General features: G+C 34.3%; 1 protein-coding gene across 12 annotated transcripts in view; it reads right to left on the reverse strand.

Moving 5' to 3' along the window:
- Positions 1-18,664, reverse strand: part of LOC127863698 (TNF receptor-associated factor 4-like) — a 70,728-nt gene that overhangs the window by 3,781 nt on the left and 48,283 nt on the right. For 9 of the 12 annotated variants that reach the window (XM_052403306.1, XM_052403318.1, XM_052403317.1 and 6 more), the window contains 4 exons: positions 7,435-7,539; positions 2,122-2,286; positions 1,725-1,883; positions 1,191-1,346 (listed from right to left, as the gene is read on the reverse strand). In XM_052403306.1, coding sequence (XP_052259266.1) covers positions 1,191-1,346; positions 1,725-1,883; positions 2,122-2,286; positions 7,435-7,539 — 585 coding nt within the window. Of the gene's footprint in view, positions 1-1,190; positions 1,347-1,724; positions 1,884-2,121; positions 2,287-7,434; positions 7,540-11,293; positions 11,984-14,569; positions 14,728-17,128; positions 17,293-18,664 lie in introns of those variants that run through there. The other 3 variants (XM_052403308.1, XM_052403315.1, XM_052403312.1) reach the window with 3 other exon arrangements.

The following is an 18,664-nucleotide window of genomic DNA, read 5'->3' on the forward strand; positions in this document are numbered from 1 at the left end:
GGGGGGGGGGGGGGGGGGGGGGGGGGGGGGAATAGTTGGACGGTCTTTCAAAAATAAAATATTTTTTTATTTATTTTTGTTAACCATGTTTTAAAAAAAATGGGGGGGGGGTCGGGGGTATAGTGTGAGGGTGTGGTCATTTATAAGATGATCTTTCAGAAAAAGGAAAGAAAAAAAATACTTTTTTGGGGGGGTGGAGGGATTTCTGGGGGGGGGGGGCGGGGGGGGGGGGGCATGGGGGATGGTTTGGGTGGAGTCTATTGTAGTATGTCAGGTAAGAGTTGTTTTGTCAAAGTATCAATCAAATCTGATCATAAATAACAGTCATGGCAATTTAAGTATAAAAAAATTACCTTGAGAGTCAAGGTCATTCAAAGGTCAAGGTAAAATTAAACTTGCCAGGTTCAGTACCCTCATGATAGTATGAAAGTATTTGAAGTTTGAAAGCAATAGCCTTGATACTTTAGAAGTAAAGTGGATGTAAACACAAAATTTAACCATATATTCAAAGTTACTAAGTCAAAAAAGGCCATAATTCCGTCAAAATGACAACCAGAGTTATGCAAATTGTCCTGTACAGTCCCCTAATGATAGTTTGCGAGTGTTCCAAGTCTGAAAGCAATAGATATGATGCAATAGTAGTTAAGTGGACAAATACACAAAACTTAACAACATTTTCAATTTTCTAAGTATAAAGGGGCCATAATTCTGTTAAAATGCCAGTCAGAGTTACATAACTTTGCCTGCACAGTCCCCTTATGATACTTAGTAAGTGTCGCAAGTATGAAAGCAATAGCTTTGATACTTTAGGAATAAAGTGGACCTAAACACAAAACTTAACCAAATTTTCAATTTTCTAAGTATCAAAAGAGCACATAATTCTGTCTAAATGCACACCAGAGTTATCTAACTTTGCCTGCCCAGTCCCCTCATGATAGTTAGTAAGTGTACCAAGTTTGAATGCAATAGCGTTGATACTTTATGAGAAAAGTGGACCTAAACACAAAACTTAACCGGACACCGACGCTGACGCCAAGGTGATGACAATAGCTCATATAATCAAAAAATAGATGAGCTAAAAATGCTTTTTTAACAAATCTGAGAAATGCTCTTAAAGTTATAATTCATTCTAAACTAATCAGTTTATGCTGTGCACATTAGCATGAAAACAAAGGGACATTTTAGCCTACCTTGTGGGTACAGCCTGCATATTTGAACTGGCATGAGACGGTCGCAGAGGGACACAACTCCTGCACATGGATATCCACTTCCTCTCTGGGGATCTTCACGGGGTCACAGCGGTTGGGGCAAGGCACAGGGTATCGAGGGCACTGATATTGGTGAGTCTGCAACCAGACGTTTTTGAAGTTTTACACAATGACGATATCATTAGATAATTTACTACAATAAACTGCAAATAGGGTCATTTTCGCAGATAAAATTCAGTAAAAAGCTTCTGCCATTGAAAAAAAAAAATGTTGATTTGAATTCAATTTCACCAATTAATGACATCAGGTAGAAAATAAAAAACAATTTATTGCAGAACTCGATGAAAGAAGGCCAACAATAAACCTCATCAAATATTTCAAACATTTTTTAACAATGCTTTCAAAACCAACATGTGATCAATGTCTCATGTATAAGATATCACCATTTCCCACCCACTGCAGTTAAATCCAACAAATTTCTCGAATAAAACTTAACACCATTCCCCACCCACCCACCTGTAGCGTCTCATAGACAAACTCCTTGGAGCAGTAAGGGCACTTGATCGTGCGCTTGTGGCACTCGTTCCTCATGTGGTTGTTCAGGTAACGCCTCTCCAACTTGGCACCACACTTGTTTTCGCACCACACGATTTCATACTGGCAGTTTCCAACATGCTAAAAAGGGGGGGAGGATAAATTGATAATAATATATAACAATTCAATAAACAAATTATTGACCTTTCAATTGCTTGTTTTCGTTTAAAATAACAGATTTTTAATTGGTTGTTAAAGTTGATTTATTGTGTATAAAGTGTTAAGTAAAATACAATGCTATGCTGTATTAAGACATTACAGTATGTCATAAACCTATGCCCAACAGAAAATGTATTAATAGTATTTTATTTCAACCTACAAGATCAAAAGCCTCTCCAGGGAATTCCTGGTTACAGAATTCACAGATGACGATACGTTTTGGGCAACTGAATTCCAAGTGATCGTCGATTGAAAGTCGTGACAGAATGTCGGAGCACTGGTTAGGGCACGTAATTGAGTCGTAGCGGCAAACATCAAGGTGGCCCTGAAACAGTGAGAATATATGTATAAATAAAACATGTAATATTTAAGAAATAATATTTTTCTTTTATGGTTTGTTGTCGAATAACCCACAGTAAGGAGTATAGATGCGTAGGAATTAAATCACGAGTGCGAAGCACGAGTGATTTGATAACACACATCTATACTCCTTACAGTGGGTTATTTGACAACAAACCATCATAGCGGGATTTAGCACGTGCATTTTACTGCAATATTTACTTAAGTTATTCGGAACTATTTTCGAAACATTAAGCTCCGCCTATAATTTATTGCAGAATAACCCACACTTGATTTCCTTCTTTGTCTATAGAAAACAAGTTGCGTGCCGTGTTAGAATTAAGAATATAATATATTAGTTATAGGGCTAAGTACATAATTTAACCAACTGAGCATTAATGGTTAGAGGGGTCACTGAAGTCCCCATTGTATGCTTGTATAGTTAATACAAATACATTATAATTAAATATAACTAAAGAAAAAATAGCAAAGAACATAAAAATAACTAACAAGATTTGATCTTTCAGACTTGTAGAGGGGACTCTAAACAGATACTAATAAGCACTTAATTATACTAATTTAAACTAAATTAAATCTGTCACATATGCAGTTTGATTCAAGCAAAGTGTTTATGTTATTTGAGAAGCATATTTGTTAATTAATATCAAATCTCATTAATCTTTCATTTTACAAATGTACTCACATTATATCATTACAAGGATACTAGGCATATCAAACACCCTATTAGATACCTGTAATGCTTAAATACTGTCCATATTTTAGACAGAGTTAATTAAGAAAACAAAACATTAATGAACAGACATTGCCATTAGGCAATAGGTAAGTCACGTAGTGTCACATATACAATTGCTTTACATTAATATTGTAATTGACTAATTTGTTAGCATTCTCTTATGCTCCTAGCTCACAAACACTTCACCAAAAAGAAAAAATGATATCATTCTCTTTTGTAAAGATGAAATAAATCACTTTTTATGAACATTATGTTACCAAATGCAATGACTATCAGAACATAATTATAATATCACAAAATTGCTATCATACTAATAATATGAGTGGGTCCCTAGGAAAACAGGGCCAAATGCATGCGTAAATTATCCTCCCATGTTGGCCCGGGATGTCCACATGGGATTATCAAGGACAACACTTCCCCCCTTCACTGGATTCTTGTTTAAGTTTAAAAGAGATATCCATTAAATGAAAAATACATTAAAGGGAAGGTGTTGTCCTTGATAAGCCTGTGTGGACTGCACTGGCTAATATATGGGACAGTACACCATGATTTCTGAGTCTCATTCCCAGGAGCTCTATATGTTACATGTAAAACCAATTTATGCCTAGTGGACTCTCCCATCCTTCTAAATTTGATCATTTTATTTCCAAAATTAGGGATGTGTAGTATATTTCTTTCTTTTTATATATATAATATTTCTAACAGAAATTCATTTAAGCAAACAGTGCAGACCCTGATGAGACATTGCATCATGCAGCGTCTCATCTGGGTCTACGCTGTTTGCCAAGGCCTTTTTTCTAGACGCTAGGCATAAATGGATAATAAATTAAGACATGTAATGTTATTAACAAATATTTGCTTGTACTGTGTGGAGTTAGATACTGAACATAGTGAAAAATGTATGCATTTTTTTTTACCAATGTGTCATAACTATATTTTGAATACTAAAGAAATAATGTTCCATAAATATGGTGAAATCTCATACAAAGTCCACCTTTATCTTTGTGTAAATGTAGCAGCTGTTATGGAGATATTAAAATTACAACACATTTCATTTTTGTTACAGCAAAACAATAGCTATTGTCAACTCCATTGTTAACTCCATCATTAATTAAATAGCTTGCTGTGATTAAATGAGTAGGTTCTGATAAAACTGGGCTTAATGCATGTTTGTAAAGTGTCGTCCCAGATTCGCCTGTGAAGTCGACACAGGCTAATCAGGGACGACACTTTTCGCTTTTATGGTATTTTTAGTTTGAAGGAGGTTCCTCCTTACCGAAAATCAAGTTTAGGCCGAAAGTGTCGTCCATGATAATCTGGGATGACGCTTTATGCACATGCATTAAGCCCAGTTTTCTCAGAACAAGGCTAAAAAAATAACTGAAAAAGAGTGCACAATGTGAGCCCTCATTCTGATATGGTAAGGGTCAATAATCAATGGTCATAAAGACCTGGAGCAAACATGGTTCATTGACCAATGCCCAAGACAATCAATATGCAGCAGGGTGATAGTACTATTCATTAGGATGTACAAATACAGCAATTGTAAACATTTACTTAAAGGAAATGCAAAATAATAACTGTGATATCAATAAGCCAATAATCTTGGTATTGTTAAAGAGAGACTATAGGCTTTCTTTGTTTCTAGCCACGTTTGAAATCTTAAAAATTCAAAGAATTCTTCAAATAAATGTTCTAAAGTAGTCACAAACATCAACAATATTAAATTTAATAAAAAAACATGACCTAATTATTTTGTTGGTAATAAGAACCATTACCCTGAAATAAACTGTTAGTTAACATTTTACCCTGCTGATGTGGTTGACTGACAATTGCTTCTGGGTATCAAGTAAATGATCTTTAAGACTCCATTGACTTTAATGAGAACAACCAAAAAGGTCACTTAAGTCTTATGATTCATCAAAGAAGTTATAAATGTAAAACACCTGAGGCACATATGTTCCTGAATGTTGTAAAAATAGACATGATTCAGTTGAAAGTAACTTAACTGATGCTTTTAATTATGAACAGTTTTCAACAATCTGAATACATGATACAGAAATGAAGCTTTGAAAACATCAACTAACAAAGACTTTTTTTACAAATGGACCGTGCTCTGTGAAAAGGTTTAATGCATGTGCATGTAGTGCCGTCCAATTAGCCTGTGCAGTCCGCACAGACTGATCTGGGACAGAACTTTCCGCTTTAATGATATTTTTTGTTTCAAGAATGTCTTATCTTAGCAAAAATCAAGTTTAAGGAGAAAGTGTCATTTAGGATTAGCCTGTGCAGACTGCACGGGCTCATCTGGGACGACACTTTATGCACATGCGTTCAACCCCCTTTTCCCAGAGCACTGCCCAAATATCTTGTAATATGGGCCCTGTTTATTTGGACATTATGATTCCAAACTTAAATGTTAATTAATTTTTTTTCTTTTTTTTTTCTATAAACAGGTTAGGAAATTTCAAAAGACAACAGTAATTATTATTTAACAATACAAGCTAGCACACTCAACAAATATGAACCATGAATTTCATGGTATACAAACATGAATAAAAAGATTAACCCATTTATGCCTTGCGTCCAAAAAAAGGTCTTGGCAAACAGCGTAGACCCAGATGAGACGCTGCATAATGTGGCGTCTCATCAGGGTCTGCGCTGTTTGCTTAAAGGAATTTCTGTAAGAAATATTTTAAAAATAGAAATAAATATACCAGACAACCCTAATTTTGGAAATGAATTGATCCAATTTAGAAGGATGGGAGAGTCCACTAGGCATAAATGGGTTAAGTTTTTGCTTCAGGATGTCTCTTATTTCCACCACTTCCCCTCAAGAATTGGTCTGCATGATTAAACATTGAGATATCTGTTTCATATAATAACTTTGTATTTGACATGATACAATCATTGTTCATGCCATTCAAAGCTTTTATCTTTCCATATAATACAATCCTGACCATGCAGGACTTCTGCTATTTCTTCTGCATAAAACTTGAAATATCAATTTACAGTCGATTTATTATTTAAATATCAGAATGTGATAAGGTATAATTATGAATAGGATGGATATGAACTATGAATGCAGAATATAAATTACTACAAGACCAATAAAAAACTTGCCAACAATCACATAGATCAATCACAGAGTGCAGTAACATATAGCTCAGATTATTAAAATAAAGATAGTAATACACATCCCTATCTTGGATACACAGTTTTTACAGCTTAATGAGTACCCTTTGTCAGTGCATCTGATACAAAATGCCATATTTAACTAACAGAACGAACTGAAGTATCAGTCATTGAAATTTTACTATGTTTGAATCATTAATATTTGACTATTGTGACATATTTATTTTGCACCCTTCAGCAAGCACATCAAACGCTACTAAATTCAATAAATGTACATTCCAAACACAAAACTGACACCTAAAATAATAAAAATTCTGAAGTACCATCACTGTTCAGGACTTTTGACAAGTTTATCAACTGTGCATCTTTAGGGTGTCTCTCTTACCATACTGATGGCAGATACTTATGTCTTGATATCTACATGAACACAGTTATCTTGTTTACCAACATGAAGAGAAACTAGCCCAGAACCTGGGATAAGTCTTCTCCGATTGTTTAACCCATTTATGCCTAGTGGGGCTCTCCCATCATGCTAAATTGGATCAATTTATTTCCAAAATTAGGGATGTCAAGTATATTTATTTCTATATTTAGAATATTTCTTACAGAAATTCCTTTAAGCAAACAGCGCAGACCCTGATGAGACGCCACATCATGCGGTGTCTCATCTGGGTCTACGCTGTTTGCCAAGGCCTTTTTTCTAAACGCTGGGCATAAATGGGTTAACTTCAACAAGACTATTGCCAAGCAATATATGTCCCCTTCTTGCTCCACCATTGTCAGAATTTTTAATTTTTTTATTTTTATTTGTTGCCAAAGCAACCAGAATTTTTTACATACCGGTATGAAGAAAATGAATTGACGAGCATAATGTCATTATTGCCATCTATTCATGTTTCAAGTTTCATGAAAAAATACGAAGAATTTTTAAAGTTATCGCAGGATCCAGAAAAGTGTGCAGGATTCACCATTTTCAGCAGTATTTCTAGTCTATTTGTTGCCATAGAAACCAGAATAATTCTTGACGTAGGAACAAAATGAAATGACTTGCATAATCTCCATATTGCCATCTTTCCATGTTTCAAGTTTCATGAAAAAATATGAAGAACTTTCAAAGTTATCGCATGATCCAGAAAAGTGTGACAGACTGACGGACCAACGGACACACAGAGCGAAAACCATAAGTCCCCTCCGGTGAAACCAGTAGGGGCCAAAAAGTACAAGCACACATGTAGGCACACAGACCTGAAGGTTGTGCAGCTTGTCAACCCACTTGCAGCCCTCCTTGTAGTACTTGCAGCGAACCTGGCTGTTCATCACCTCGGTCTGCAACTCAGGGTCGGGGTAGATCTGTAAAGAGATGTGCAATATGCAAGTTTACATGACAACATTGACTGTTCATCACCTCCGTCTGCAACTCAGGGTCACGGTAGATCTGTAAAGAGATGTACAATATGCAAGTTTACATGACAACATTAACTGTTCATCACCTCCGTCTGCAACTCAGGGTCACGGTAGATCTGTAAAGAGATGTGCAATATGCAAGTTTACATGACAACATTGACTGTTCATCAACTCCGTCTGCAACTCAGGGTCGGGTAGATTTGTAAAGAGATGTGCAATATGCAAGTTTACATGACGACATTAACTGTTCATCACCTCCGTCTGCAACTCAGGGTCACGGTAGATCTGTAAAGAGATGTGCAATATGCAAGTTTACATGACAACATTAACTGTTCATCACCTCCGTCTGCAACTCAGGGTCGCGGTAGATCTGTAAAGACATGTGCAATATGCAAGTTTACATGACAACATTAACTGTTCATCACCTCCGTCTGCAACTGAGGGTCGAGGTAGATCTGTAAAGACATGTGCAATATGCAAGTTTATGTGACAACATTAAATTTTGTGTAATTAAAATGACAATCCCTCATGCAAAAGGGGTTGTAAGTCTTCAATTTAAGTCTTCAAATACCTTTACCTGTGAGTATGCTATTTGCACATTTTTGTTAAGTATATAGTCTTCAAGACAACTATGTATACCACAGAACACACAATACATATCATCTTGCTAAAATAACCAAAATATTTAAACTCTTGATTTCATAGAAAATACATCTATAATTTGAACTAATTTCAGCTTCAGCTCGATACAAACAAACTTACACAATTAAAACAATTGCATACATCCATTTTAATACAGAATTGAGACTCAGGCTTTTATACAACATTTAACCAACACTAACATACCGGTATGCTGAATCTAGGAAAACATATGGCTACCGGTATCTTAAATACTTCTTAGCAGCCCTTTTCAACATTAATGGCAACCATGAAAAGATTTTCTATAAGAATAATATTTTTGCTGATAGGATTGATTATTTGCTGGAAAATCAACAGCTGTTGCATTGGAATGTACATATCATGACCACAGAGGCAATATTGATAGCTGAGAATTTCAGACAAAGTGCACAACACAAATCTTGAATGTTCTTTTTAAAAGCAAGAGAAACTCCAACTGTTGCAGCATCATTGCCACCCTTTTTATTGTTCATAAGTCTGCTTTTTAACCCTTTGCATGCCGGGAAATTTGTTGCCTGCTCAAATGTCGTCTGCTAAATTTCTAAAATAAGCATTTTCTTTGATTTTTTTCAAAGAATACTATCAGAATAGCAAACAGTTTGGATCCTGATGAGATGCCACCTGGCGTCTCATCTGGATCCAAACTGTTTGCAAAAGCCTTCAGAATTTGGTTCCAGCACTGAAAGAGATACCCTAATGCTTGTCAAAGTACCAATCGTTTTTTCAAATGTTTTTCGCAATTTTCTTCAAACATAGAATGTCTCATTTTCTAATATTGAAAGACATGGCTCTACTTTGGTTACATTGAATGGTAACACTAGCATAATGTTAGAATTTTACAGAAGTTCACAGAGATAAGTACTAGGAGTGCTTTTCACTAACATAGCGTATATTTACGCAAATTTAGGTTTACGCACAGAATTTACGCCGAACGTAAATAAATGCGTTCACCGTTTCACTAAAATGTGCGCAAAATTTACGCTGCGTGTAAGTGTTGTTTAGCCTGTCAGGTGCGCGCGGACGCGTAAGAAAGTTATCGTCTGCAACAGTATCTACTGTAAAGCGAGATTATACGATTTTTTACATGTGTTAAATTGTAATATATTGATAAAATATGTTACAATAACACAAAATAGGCAAAATAAATATATACATGTTTTCTCAGAACACGACTCATATACGGATTCAAATGTGATAAAAACAACTTTGCAAAGGGTTGTCATAACAGTAAATAGCTAGGAGGTTTGTAATGCATTGATACCACTTTGCAGAGGGTTGTCATAACAGTAAATAGCAGGAGGTTGGTAATGCATTGATACCACTTTGCAGAGGGTTGTCATAACAGTAAATAGCTAGGAGGTTGGTAATGCATTGATACCACTTTGCAGAGGGATGTCATAACAGTAAATAGCTAGCAGGTTGGTAATGCATTGATACAACTTTGCAGAGGGTTCTCATAACAGTAAATAGCTAGGAGGTTGGTAATGCATCGATACAACTTTGCAGAGGGTTGTCATAACAGTAAATAGATAGGAGGTTGGTAATGCATTGATACAACTTTGCAGAGGGTTGTCATAACAGTGTATAGCTAGGAGGTTGGTAATGCATTGATACAACTTTGCAGAGGGTTGTCATAACAGTGTATAGCTAGGAGGTTGGTAATGCATTGATACAACTTTGCAGAGGGTTGTCATAACAGTAAATAGCTAGGAGGTTGGTAATGCATTGATACAACTTTGCAGAGGGTTGTCATAACAGTAAATAGCTAGGAGGTTGGTAATGCATTGATACCACTTTGCAGAGGGTTGTCATAACAGTAAATAGCTAGGAGGTTGGTAATGCATTGATACAACTTTGCAGAGGGTTGTCAAAACAGTAAATAGCTGGGAGGTTGGTAATGCATTGATACAACTTTGCAGAGGGTTGTCATAACAGTAAATAGCTAGGAGGTTGGTAATGCATTGATACAACTTTGCAGAGGGTTGTCATAACAGTAAATAGCTAGGAGGTTGGTAATGCATTGATACACATAAGTTGGCGCTCACTCTGCTATTGCACATGAATATTTACGCTTATTCAATAATAAGCAAGAACTAAGTCTTGAATGTATAACTTCATGTCATGTTACAAGCACAAATGTTTATTATGCTTAACCATTTACATCATATTTCTTAATGCTTGTTTACTCAAATGTAATACAGGTCACACCTGAATCAGTACAATTAATTCTCTAATGCCTTCTATTTGGCTTTCATATCAAACTAGATTGTCAACTTGATAATCTTGAATGTGTACTACAATGTTCACACTTATTCCCTACCTATCTTTTACTCTTGCAATCGTATCAGTAAGCTTCATATCAACTCTTGTTGGAGTTAATAAAGTTTTCACAATTACATCACCTCTATAGATACAAACATACAACCATAAAATCCAGAATGCAAATTAAATTAGCCAAACATTCCTTCTTTAACAGGCACAGATGTAATGAGATACACTTGTCAACGAGGTTACATATAATACGACCAACAAGTTTAAACATGCCTAAATAATGTACTACGAAACTAGAAATCTGTAAAAAGATTTAAAACTAAAAGCTGTTAACACAAAGTCTCATGAAAATAGCAAAAATCAAAGACAGCTTAAATATTTTAACAGAAATTATACTTTAAAAATGAACAAAATGATAGGTATAAATTGATTACTCTTATAATAAATTAATATATTTACCGGTATTAATTACCAACATCATCACATGAATATTAATAATTAATAATTATATTATTATTATTTATAACAATAATAATAATAAAATAATAATAATAGCAATAACAATAATCATCATTATCAACAACAACACTAACAACTTTAAAAATAAGATGATGAACATGACAAGGAGCATTATTGCCATCACCATAATTACAATAAATAACCACGAACAATAGACAAAAAAAGGAAATATGATTTTACTAAGCTATTCAAAACACTTAATTCTAATTAAACAAAAATGTGTGCAGCTTACCATAACACATGCTTCCTTATGAACACAGACAAAACTCTCCACACTTGATGCCGATGTTGACATTGTTTATTCACTAATAAATCTTAGGCATCCATGTTTAAACTGTATAAAGATGGTACACTGGTACATGTTAATGACTCAGAAGTTAACTTAAGTCCCTCCACAGATGACTGTTTGTTTATTAAGCTTGCCTCATTTCGCCTTTCTTCTCATATGCTTCATCAGTTCAAAGTTTAACAGGTTTAAAACATTCTTTTTTTGCAGCTACAAGTGCTTAATAGGTCTACCTAAATGTGACCGCAACAATTTCAATCAAGGTTTAAACCATGTCTATCCCGATAAATAAACTCAATCCATTAATAAAGCCAATGTTTTTTAATAACAGATGTATGAATAAAATATATAGAAACATGAAATAAAAAATTAAAATTATTACTTGTTTTAATATAAATATAGAAAATTTATCCACAAGAACACCAACAAAATAACTTTGTAATAAACTGGACAACCATTTAAATCCAATGTTAATTAAACACAAACTCTAAAATCCCCAGTTTACCACTCTGCTATGGTTCCTGTTGTATTGATTGCATGCCTTATTTAATCTTTCAACTTTTTCATTGCAGCATGGCTGGTGCCCAATTCTAACGTTTGTGTGACATTGTTTGACATTTTCGTAACACTCTCAGTTCTCATTATTGAGGCAAAAGTAAACACAAATGAACCACCTAGCTGGGTTTATTATCAATGCATAATACTTCATTTAACCTTGTTTAACTTTTCTATTCAACCTAAATTACTCATTCTGTAATACCATAAGTGACCAACAATACAAATAAAAATATGCTACATTCAAAATTGATTCTGAGAGTGGTAGGGTCACGCTTATTCCGTGCCCACTATAAAACTGACATTTCAAACAAAGACTGCCAATTTCTGCAGAAATTCTTCACAATTTCAAATTATGAACAATTCAACACATTAATGCAGTGATGCGCATAAAAAAGAAGAAACGTGTCAATAAATCCAATCAATTCTAGCCATCACAAATGAGAGAAATTTGCCATACAAAGAATTCACCCGAACATTTTGCCACTATTGCTATAACTTAACTATCCGCTATATTGGACAATACAGCTTCATCCAGCAAATGTTCGAAAGTGGCCCCTGGTTAAATGTGAAGTTAGTCAACTGTTGTTGACCACTTCAGCAGAATGTTGCCTTCAATTGTTGACATTAAGCTTCTCAAGCTAAATGTCCTCCCTGTTTATGACTGATTAATTTTATTTTCAAGTCACAGCACAAAGAAAGGGAACATGTCATATAACTGATGGCAAATTGTGCTTCTTTTAATAATTGGGCATAAAAAATACTGCACTTGATTGACATTGATTGTTGTTACTTCAGTCTAATGGAGGAAAATATTATATTTAAAAAATTTAGTGAAGCGACAATGTTATCAAACCAAATCTATTCAGAATAATAATATCAAATCCTTTACTTCCATCAAAATTATATCGATTTGTTCATATCATGTTTTCACAACAAAACACTTCAATTAGCCCCATAATGGCCCGAGTCCAATTTCATTAAATGGATGTCAACATAAGGAAACAAAATACTGTCATTCCTTTAAGTACACAATATTTAATAGGATTTAATAAATACCTAAAAATCATCATTTCAAGTCATCAGGTATGTATTGAGGTCAAGAGGCATGTATGACAAATGGCAAAATGTCCTGTTCATTGAGTCCTTTGTTTCCAGAGGGCATTCAGTGTTGCTATCACTATCATAGCTTGGGACTGTACAAAGGTTAAACCAGAGTACTTTATGCACAGCATGAAAATCCCCTCCAAAATGTAGGACACAGGCATTGTCTTTAAGAATGATTTGTCATCTTGATAAACAGGTCACTAATGACCCCAAGACCACCTATACTGTACTGGCCTCCCTCCTTTATCAAAAGAACAATTGAGAAGCGCTCTGGGACAACTGTGCTTAATGCATGTGGGTATATTGTGGTCCATATTAGCCTGTGTAGTCCTCACAGGCTAATCAGGGACAACACATTCCCATGTCATGGAATTTTTTGTCTCAAGGAAGTTTTTTCTCAGCAAAAATACAGTGTATGGGGAAAGTGTAATTTAAGACTGTGAAACCGTACCGTGTAATTAGACTGTGAAACTGTACCAATTGGTAGTTGAGGCACTCATGTGTTATAGTAAATCACAACGTGCAAAAACGCTTAAATGACGGCTTTGCTGACAATAAGATTTCCTGCCATACCTTTGTCTTCTATTGAGGTTTTAGTAAAAAAATACATGTTTGCATTGGCAAAATTTTATTACACAAGGAATCATTCACTCCATTTTACCATATTGCAAATAACAGCTCATAATTATGTGTATTTTTCAAATTAAAACACCATAATTGTATGCATAGCTCTTTTTATAAATTGCAAAGTTTTACCACATAAAAATGTGATCTTGACAAAATGTTGAAATGCTTACATGCTATTTTCCCACTTATTTGTCATTTATTCTTTAAATAACTACAAAAGCAATAAAATGTCTCAAACAAAAAAGCAACTAACAGAACTAATGTACAATCAATAAAATGTTAACAAGCTAATTGTACATTCTGAACCATTTGACCCGGGCAGGAATGTTATCTATCCACAACATAGCGATTAAATTCGTTTGATGTGATTTTAACATATGTCACTTACTTATGACCAAAAGGTTTAGGAGTATACCTATGTCCACCACTTTTCGTTTGATGGAAGAAAGCCCGGATAAACCAAAAAGGTTTCATATCAGAAATAAATCTGATAAAGGATAACTATTATGGACCTTTATTCAGCACGTATCGCTAAGAATTTCACACTATCTATGACATAAATAAGAATATCCTGAAAGTTACCAGTCTGACATTAAAAGGGGTATTAAGGTATTAACGAGATAACTAATTTTTGTCAACAAACAGATACATTTGTGTATAAAGCCAAAAATATTAATGTTCTATAGCTTAATGTGATGTCTTTTGAAAGTCACTTTTACAAATTATCAATAAAATGTCTTCATTCCTTAAAATCAAACTTACATGAAAGCAAAATAAGGACTTAAGTTCAAATTATTATATTTCAAGAATAATGATGAGTTAGTTTTAAATTTGATTTCTCGCTGCTTTTTTATCCCAACAAGACTTTATAAAAAAATGTCAATGCAAAACATATCATTACCACTTAATTTATTGAACAATAAATAAACTTACCAGTCTGATTTAGTAATATAAAGTACACAAGTTTTTTGCCATCCGATTAAAAAGACACATTTTTTTTCAAATGTGACTAACACAAGTACATTCTATATCTGTATAACTGTTATAGAATGTCCATACAGACTAAAATTATGTCATACAATCTTGCCTATGTCTGTTCCATTCCTTATCAGGTAATTGACACCAACTGCAAACTTTTAGTCTGCCTTTATAATGAAGTGTTGATGCTATTTTCTTCAGTAAACCAAATTTTACTTTCAAGATATATAAGAGAAATACAGTAAAACTGCGATAACTCAAGGAAGCACGGGACTGACCTCCATGCTCGAGTAATTGCAGGTTTCGAGTAATCCATGGTATTATTTGTTTTTTATTGTCTAGGTTGATGATGCTTAACTCTGACCGCAAACGCTTTATTTACATGTAAAACGTTGCTAGAGAAAGAAAAGCCTTTGTAAAAATCGCTTAAGGTTACAGTATAATAAACTAAACAATAAGGATGATCGTAAATTCATTTAATTTAATTAGCATACATACAAAACACATTATACAATAAAAAAAAATTCAATAAATATTAAATGTACATGAAGCACATTTAAAATAGAACACAAGGTACCTACATGCACATGAAAAATTATCTGATACGCTCTGTTTTATACCATACATTTTATCCTAATTATTGATTGCTGGTAATTATTTAATTATCATTAAAACTGTGTAGCTTTGATATGCATCTCAAAGGATGACAATTTGCAGTGTTTCTCAAACTGCGACTAACTTCACACCTAATTGAGCGTCTTTTGTCTGCTTGATTGCGCTGTTTTCACAACTCAAATATTTTTAGCAACGACCAGACGAGAAAGTGTCCTCGAATAATTGATTGTTAATTAGGTGTGAAATGCCTTTCAGGGACCGGCACACGTCCTCGAGTTATGGAAAATCGCATGTTTGAGTTATTGCGGGTATTGTTATAAAGAAATTAAAGGAAAATGCTAGGGACTTCCTTTAATGCTCTAGTAATCGCCAGTTTTCGAGAAATCACCAGCTCGAGTTATTGCAATTCTACTGTATGAGCTTTTACACTCAGCCTCATATAGTTAAAAGGTTTATAAATTTTCAGCAGAATTCAACTTTTAAACTGCCCTTTGAAGATGACTCGTGAAAATTTTAGAAACCATTTAAATATTAGGCAAATGATATCTTTAAACAAAAAATTCTCTAAATAACATAAAAAAAACAAATAACATAAAAAGCAATTGACAACAGCGCGTACAATTGCAAGGAAACCCTCTATAACCAGTTTTCTTTTTAGCGAAGTCATTCACATTAGTGAAACTATAATGACCTCTCATATTCAGTTTCTTCTGATGTCATGTCAAATCCCTTTAAGATAGATGGCAAACGATCAGGTTTCTTTGTTCAAAAAGGATTTAGAAAAAGGTTGTCAAGAGATGCAGTTGATATTTTAGGAATCAAACGCGTTTTTGAAAGCTACATAGAAATAATGCATTCAAATTTCCAAAACAACATGACCACTAATTATTAATTAAATAGCTATAAATGTCATTCTGCCACAGTTACTTCCCCTGATAAGCTTTGAGAACATGATTGTCAACTGTTAAAACATTACCAGGTCTAAATAACAGGGAAATGTGCATAAATAAATGGTCCATGGTGGAACCATAACCATATAAATTGCAGTTCTTCCAGTGCTTTCTGACAAAGTTACAACATTAAAACGATGGTAAAAGTGACAAATATGCATTAAACTTCACAAAAAATGTTTTTGTTGATTGAGGGCAAATTTCCATATAAATCACTTGAGCTCAACAGTAAATAAAGACCAAAGCCGCAGTCAGCTGATTCTAACAATCACAGTTTAATGCCTAAATGTATGGGCCTTGCAAGTGTCTGAATACAATAACCAACATATTTCCATAGAAACTTCTCCCAGCCTAACTACATGTATAATTACAGAAAATATCCATTAATGGGTGGAGCAAACGCTGATGGCATTTGTCGATAACAGTTCAATCTGAAACCCAACACAAATGGTTCATGTTTTGACCACATTCCATATATTTAAATTAGCTTTTAATTGGTATTTAAAGTATCTCATATTGCTAATAGTTTTTGTTCCATTAGCTTAATATTATAATAACTGTGTCATAGAAGAATAAAGCACACAAATATGTTGACCTTAATTATAGAAAAATTGCATCATGTTGAAAATACTTGGAAGATGAAAAGAGTAATACATTTCTTTAAAATTATCATAGTATATTTTCACATGAATGGCAGCTCCAAAATAATTCATCAAACTCCACATATAAATATATTAAATACTAGTGCTAACTAATCTAAACCCATTTATGCCTAGCGTCTAGAAATAAGGCCTGATGGCAAACAGTGTAGACCCAGATGAGACGCCGCATGATGCGGTGTCTCATCAGGGTCTCAGCTTTTTGCTTAAAGGAATTTTTGTAAGAAATATTCTAAATAAAGAAATAAATATACTAGACATTTTAGAACTATTCCAAAAAAATGCATTACCCAGAGTTGAACGGCTGAATCTGTAGACACATTGCGCTTAAACCTATAAGATCCAGTGGGTGTGGACAGACTGGTGGTGCTAGCCTGGCTGCTGGAATTTCGACTCATGATTGTTGCTCACTGTCATCAACAGCCATTCGTCACAAACGCTTTCCCTTACATTGCTGCTTCAAAAACTTTACAGTAATTTACCTAAGCACAGAATGAAGATAAATAATTCGAAAAATTATGACTTTCTTCCAACTGAACCATTTGCTCCTTATGCACACATTCCTTGAAAATCCATTGACGATGTGAAATATGTACAAGTTACTTATTTATTCATTATGGCAACAGGTAAGTCAGGAGTAGAAAATTCTGAAACATTGATTTTCTGCATGTAGTAGTGAAAGGCACCTACACTAATTCTCCAGACTATTCCTGGCACCAGTTAATGGCAGACAATTTCAATCCAGAATCTTTCATAAGATTTCAACCAAGAAATTTGTGGAAAGTGCATCACTTTCATATAACCTTACAAATGTATTCTTCAAATAAACAGAAAAAATATTTCACTAAGACTAATACCCTGTTACTGTGAAGTAAGAGATTATCAGAAGTTAATCCTTTACTGAAACTTGGGATTCATGATCTGTCCAGGATCTGTTCTTCATTACCACTGTACACAGCCTCAAAAGGTATATGTACCTGAGTATTTATAATACCTGAAGCTCCACTAACATACCCATGGCTCAGACTGCAGACTCAGAGAGTGGATGGTGCCGCTAGTATATACCACCTGGACCAGGTAATATGGACATGTGAACCCCAATAGAAACATAACCAATATTGATACCAATATTGATACCAATCTATCATATCTTCTAGGCTGTGTTATATCTGGAAACAGCAGCTTATGTTTCAGTTAACACAATTATCTTACCATCTAAAATAGGATGTTTAGCCTGCATTCTTATGTTTAACCTTAGTCTGTCAGCAGACTGATAATATTTTCTCTTTTCAAATTTCACAATTACTATTTGATATGTATTGCAATACAATATCAAAGCTCCTTTTCTCTTCTGGCTGAATTATCATTTTAAGCAGATAAGAAAACGTAACTCTGTATAGTATAAGTACAGTACAAGAAGTAGGAGAGTTATTTCTATAACTAGAGCTTTGTCACAGACGTGACATATACCCCCACATGCCGCATTGACTATTTTGCATGCTGTCTCCACAGAACAAGAGAATCTAATTTATGGCCATTTTTAAGAATTATTATGCCATTATCATTTATGGCCATTTCGACCTTTGAATTCTTGAATTAATTTCGCATGACACGCCGTCCAATGACTGTGAACAAAATTAATGTACAGTCATTTTAAAATCTTACAATGAATGACATAGTTTTGGCTTGGACAAGCTCGTTTATGGCCATTTTTTACTTTTGAACTCTAAGTGTGACCTTGACCTTAAAGATATTGACGTAATGCTTTTGCGCAAGACACCGTCCAATTATGGTGAACAAATGTGCCAAATGATTTAAAAATCTCA

The sequence above is a fragment of the Dreissena polymorpha genome, unplaced genomic scaffold, assembly GCF_020536995.1.
Source record: "Dreissena polymorpha isolate Duluth1 unplaced genomic scaffold, UMN_Dpol_1.0 chrUn028, whole genome shotgun sequence".
NCBI classification, from domain to species: Eukaryota; Metazoa; Mollusca; class Bivalvia; order Myida; family Dreissenidae; genus Dreissena; species Dreissena polymorpha.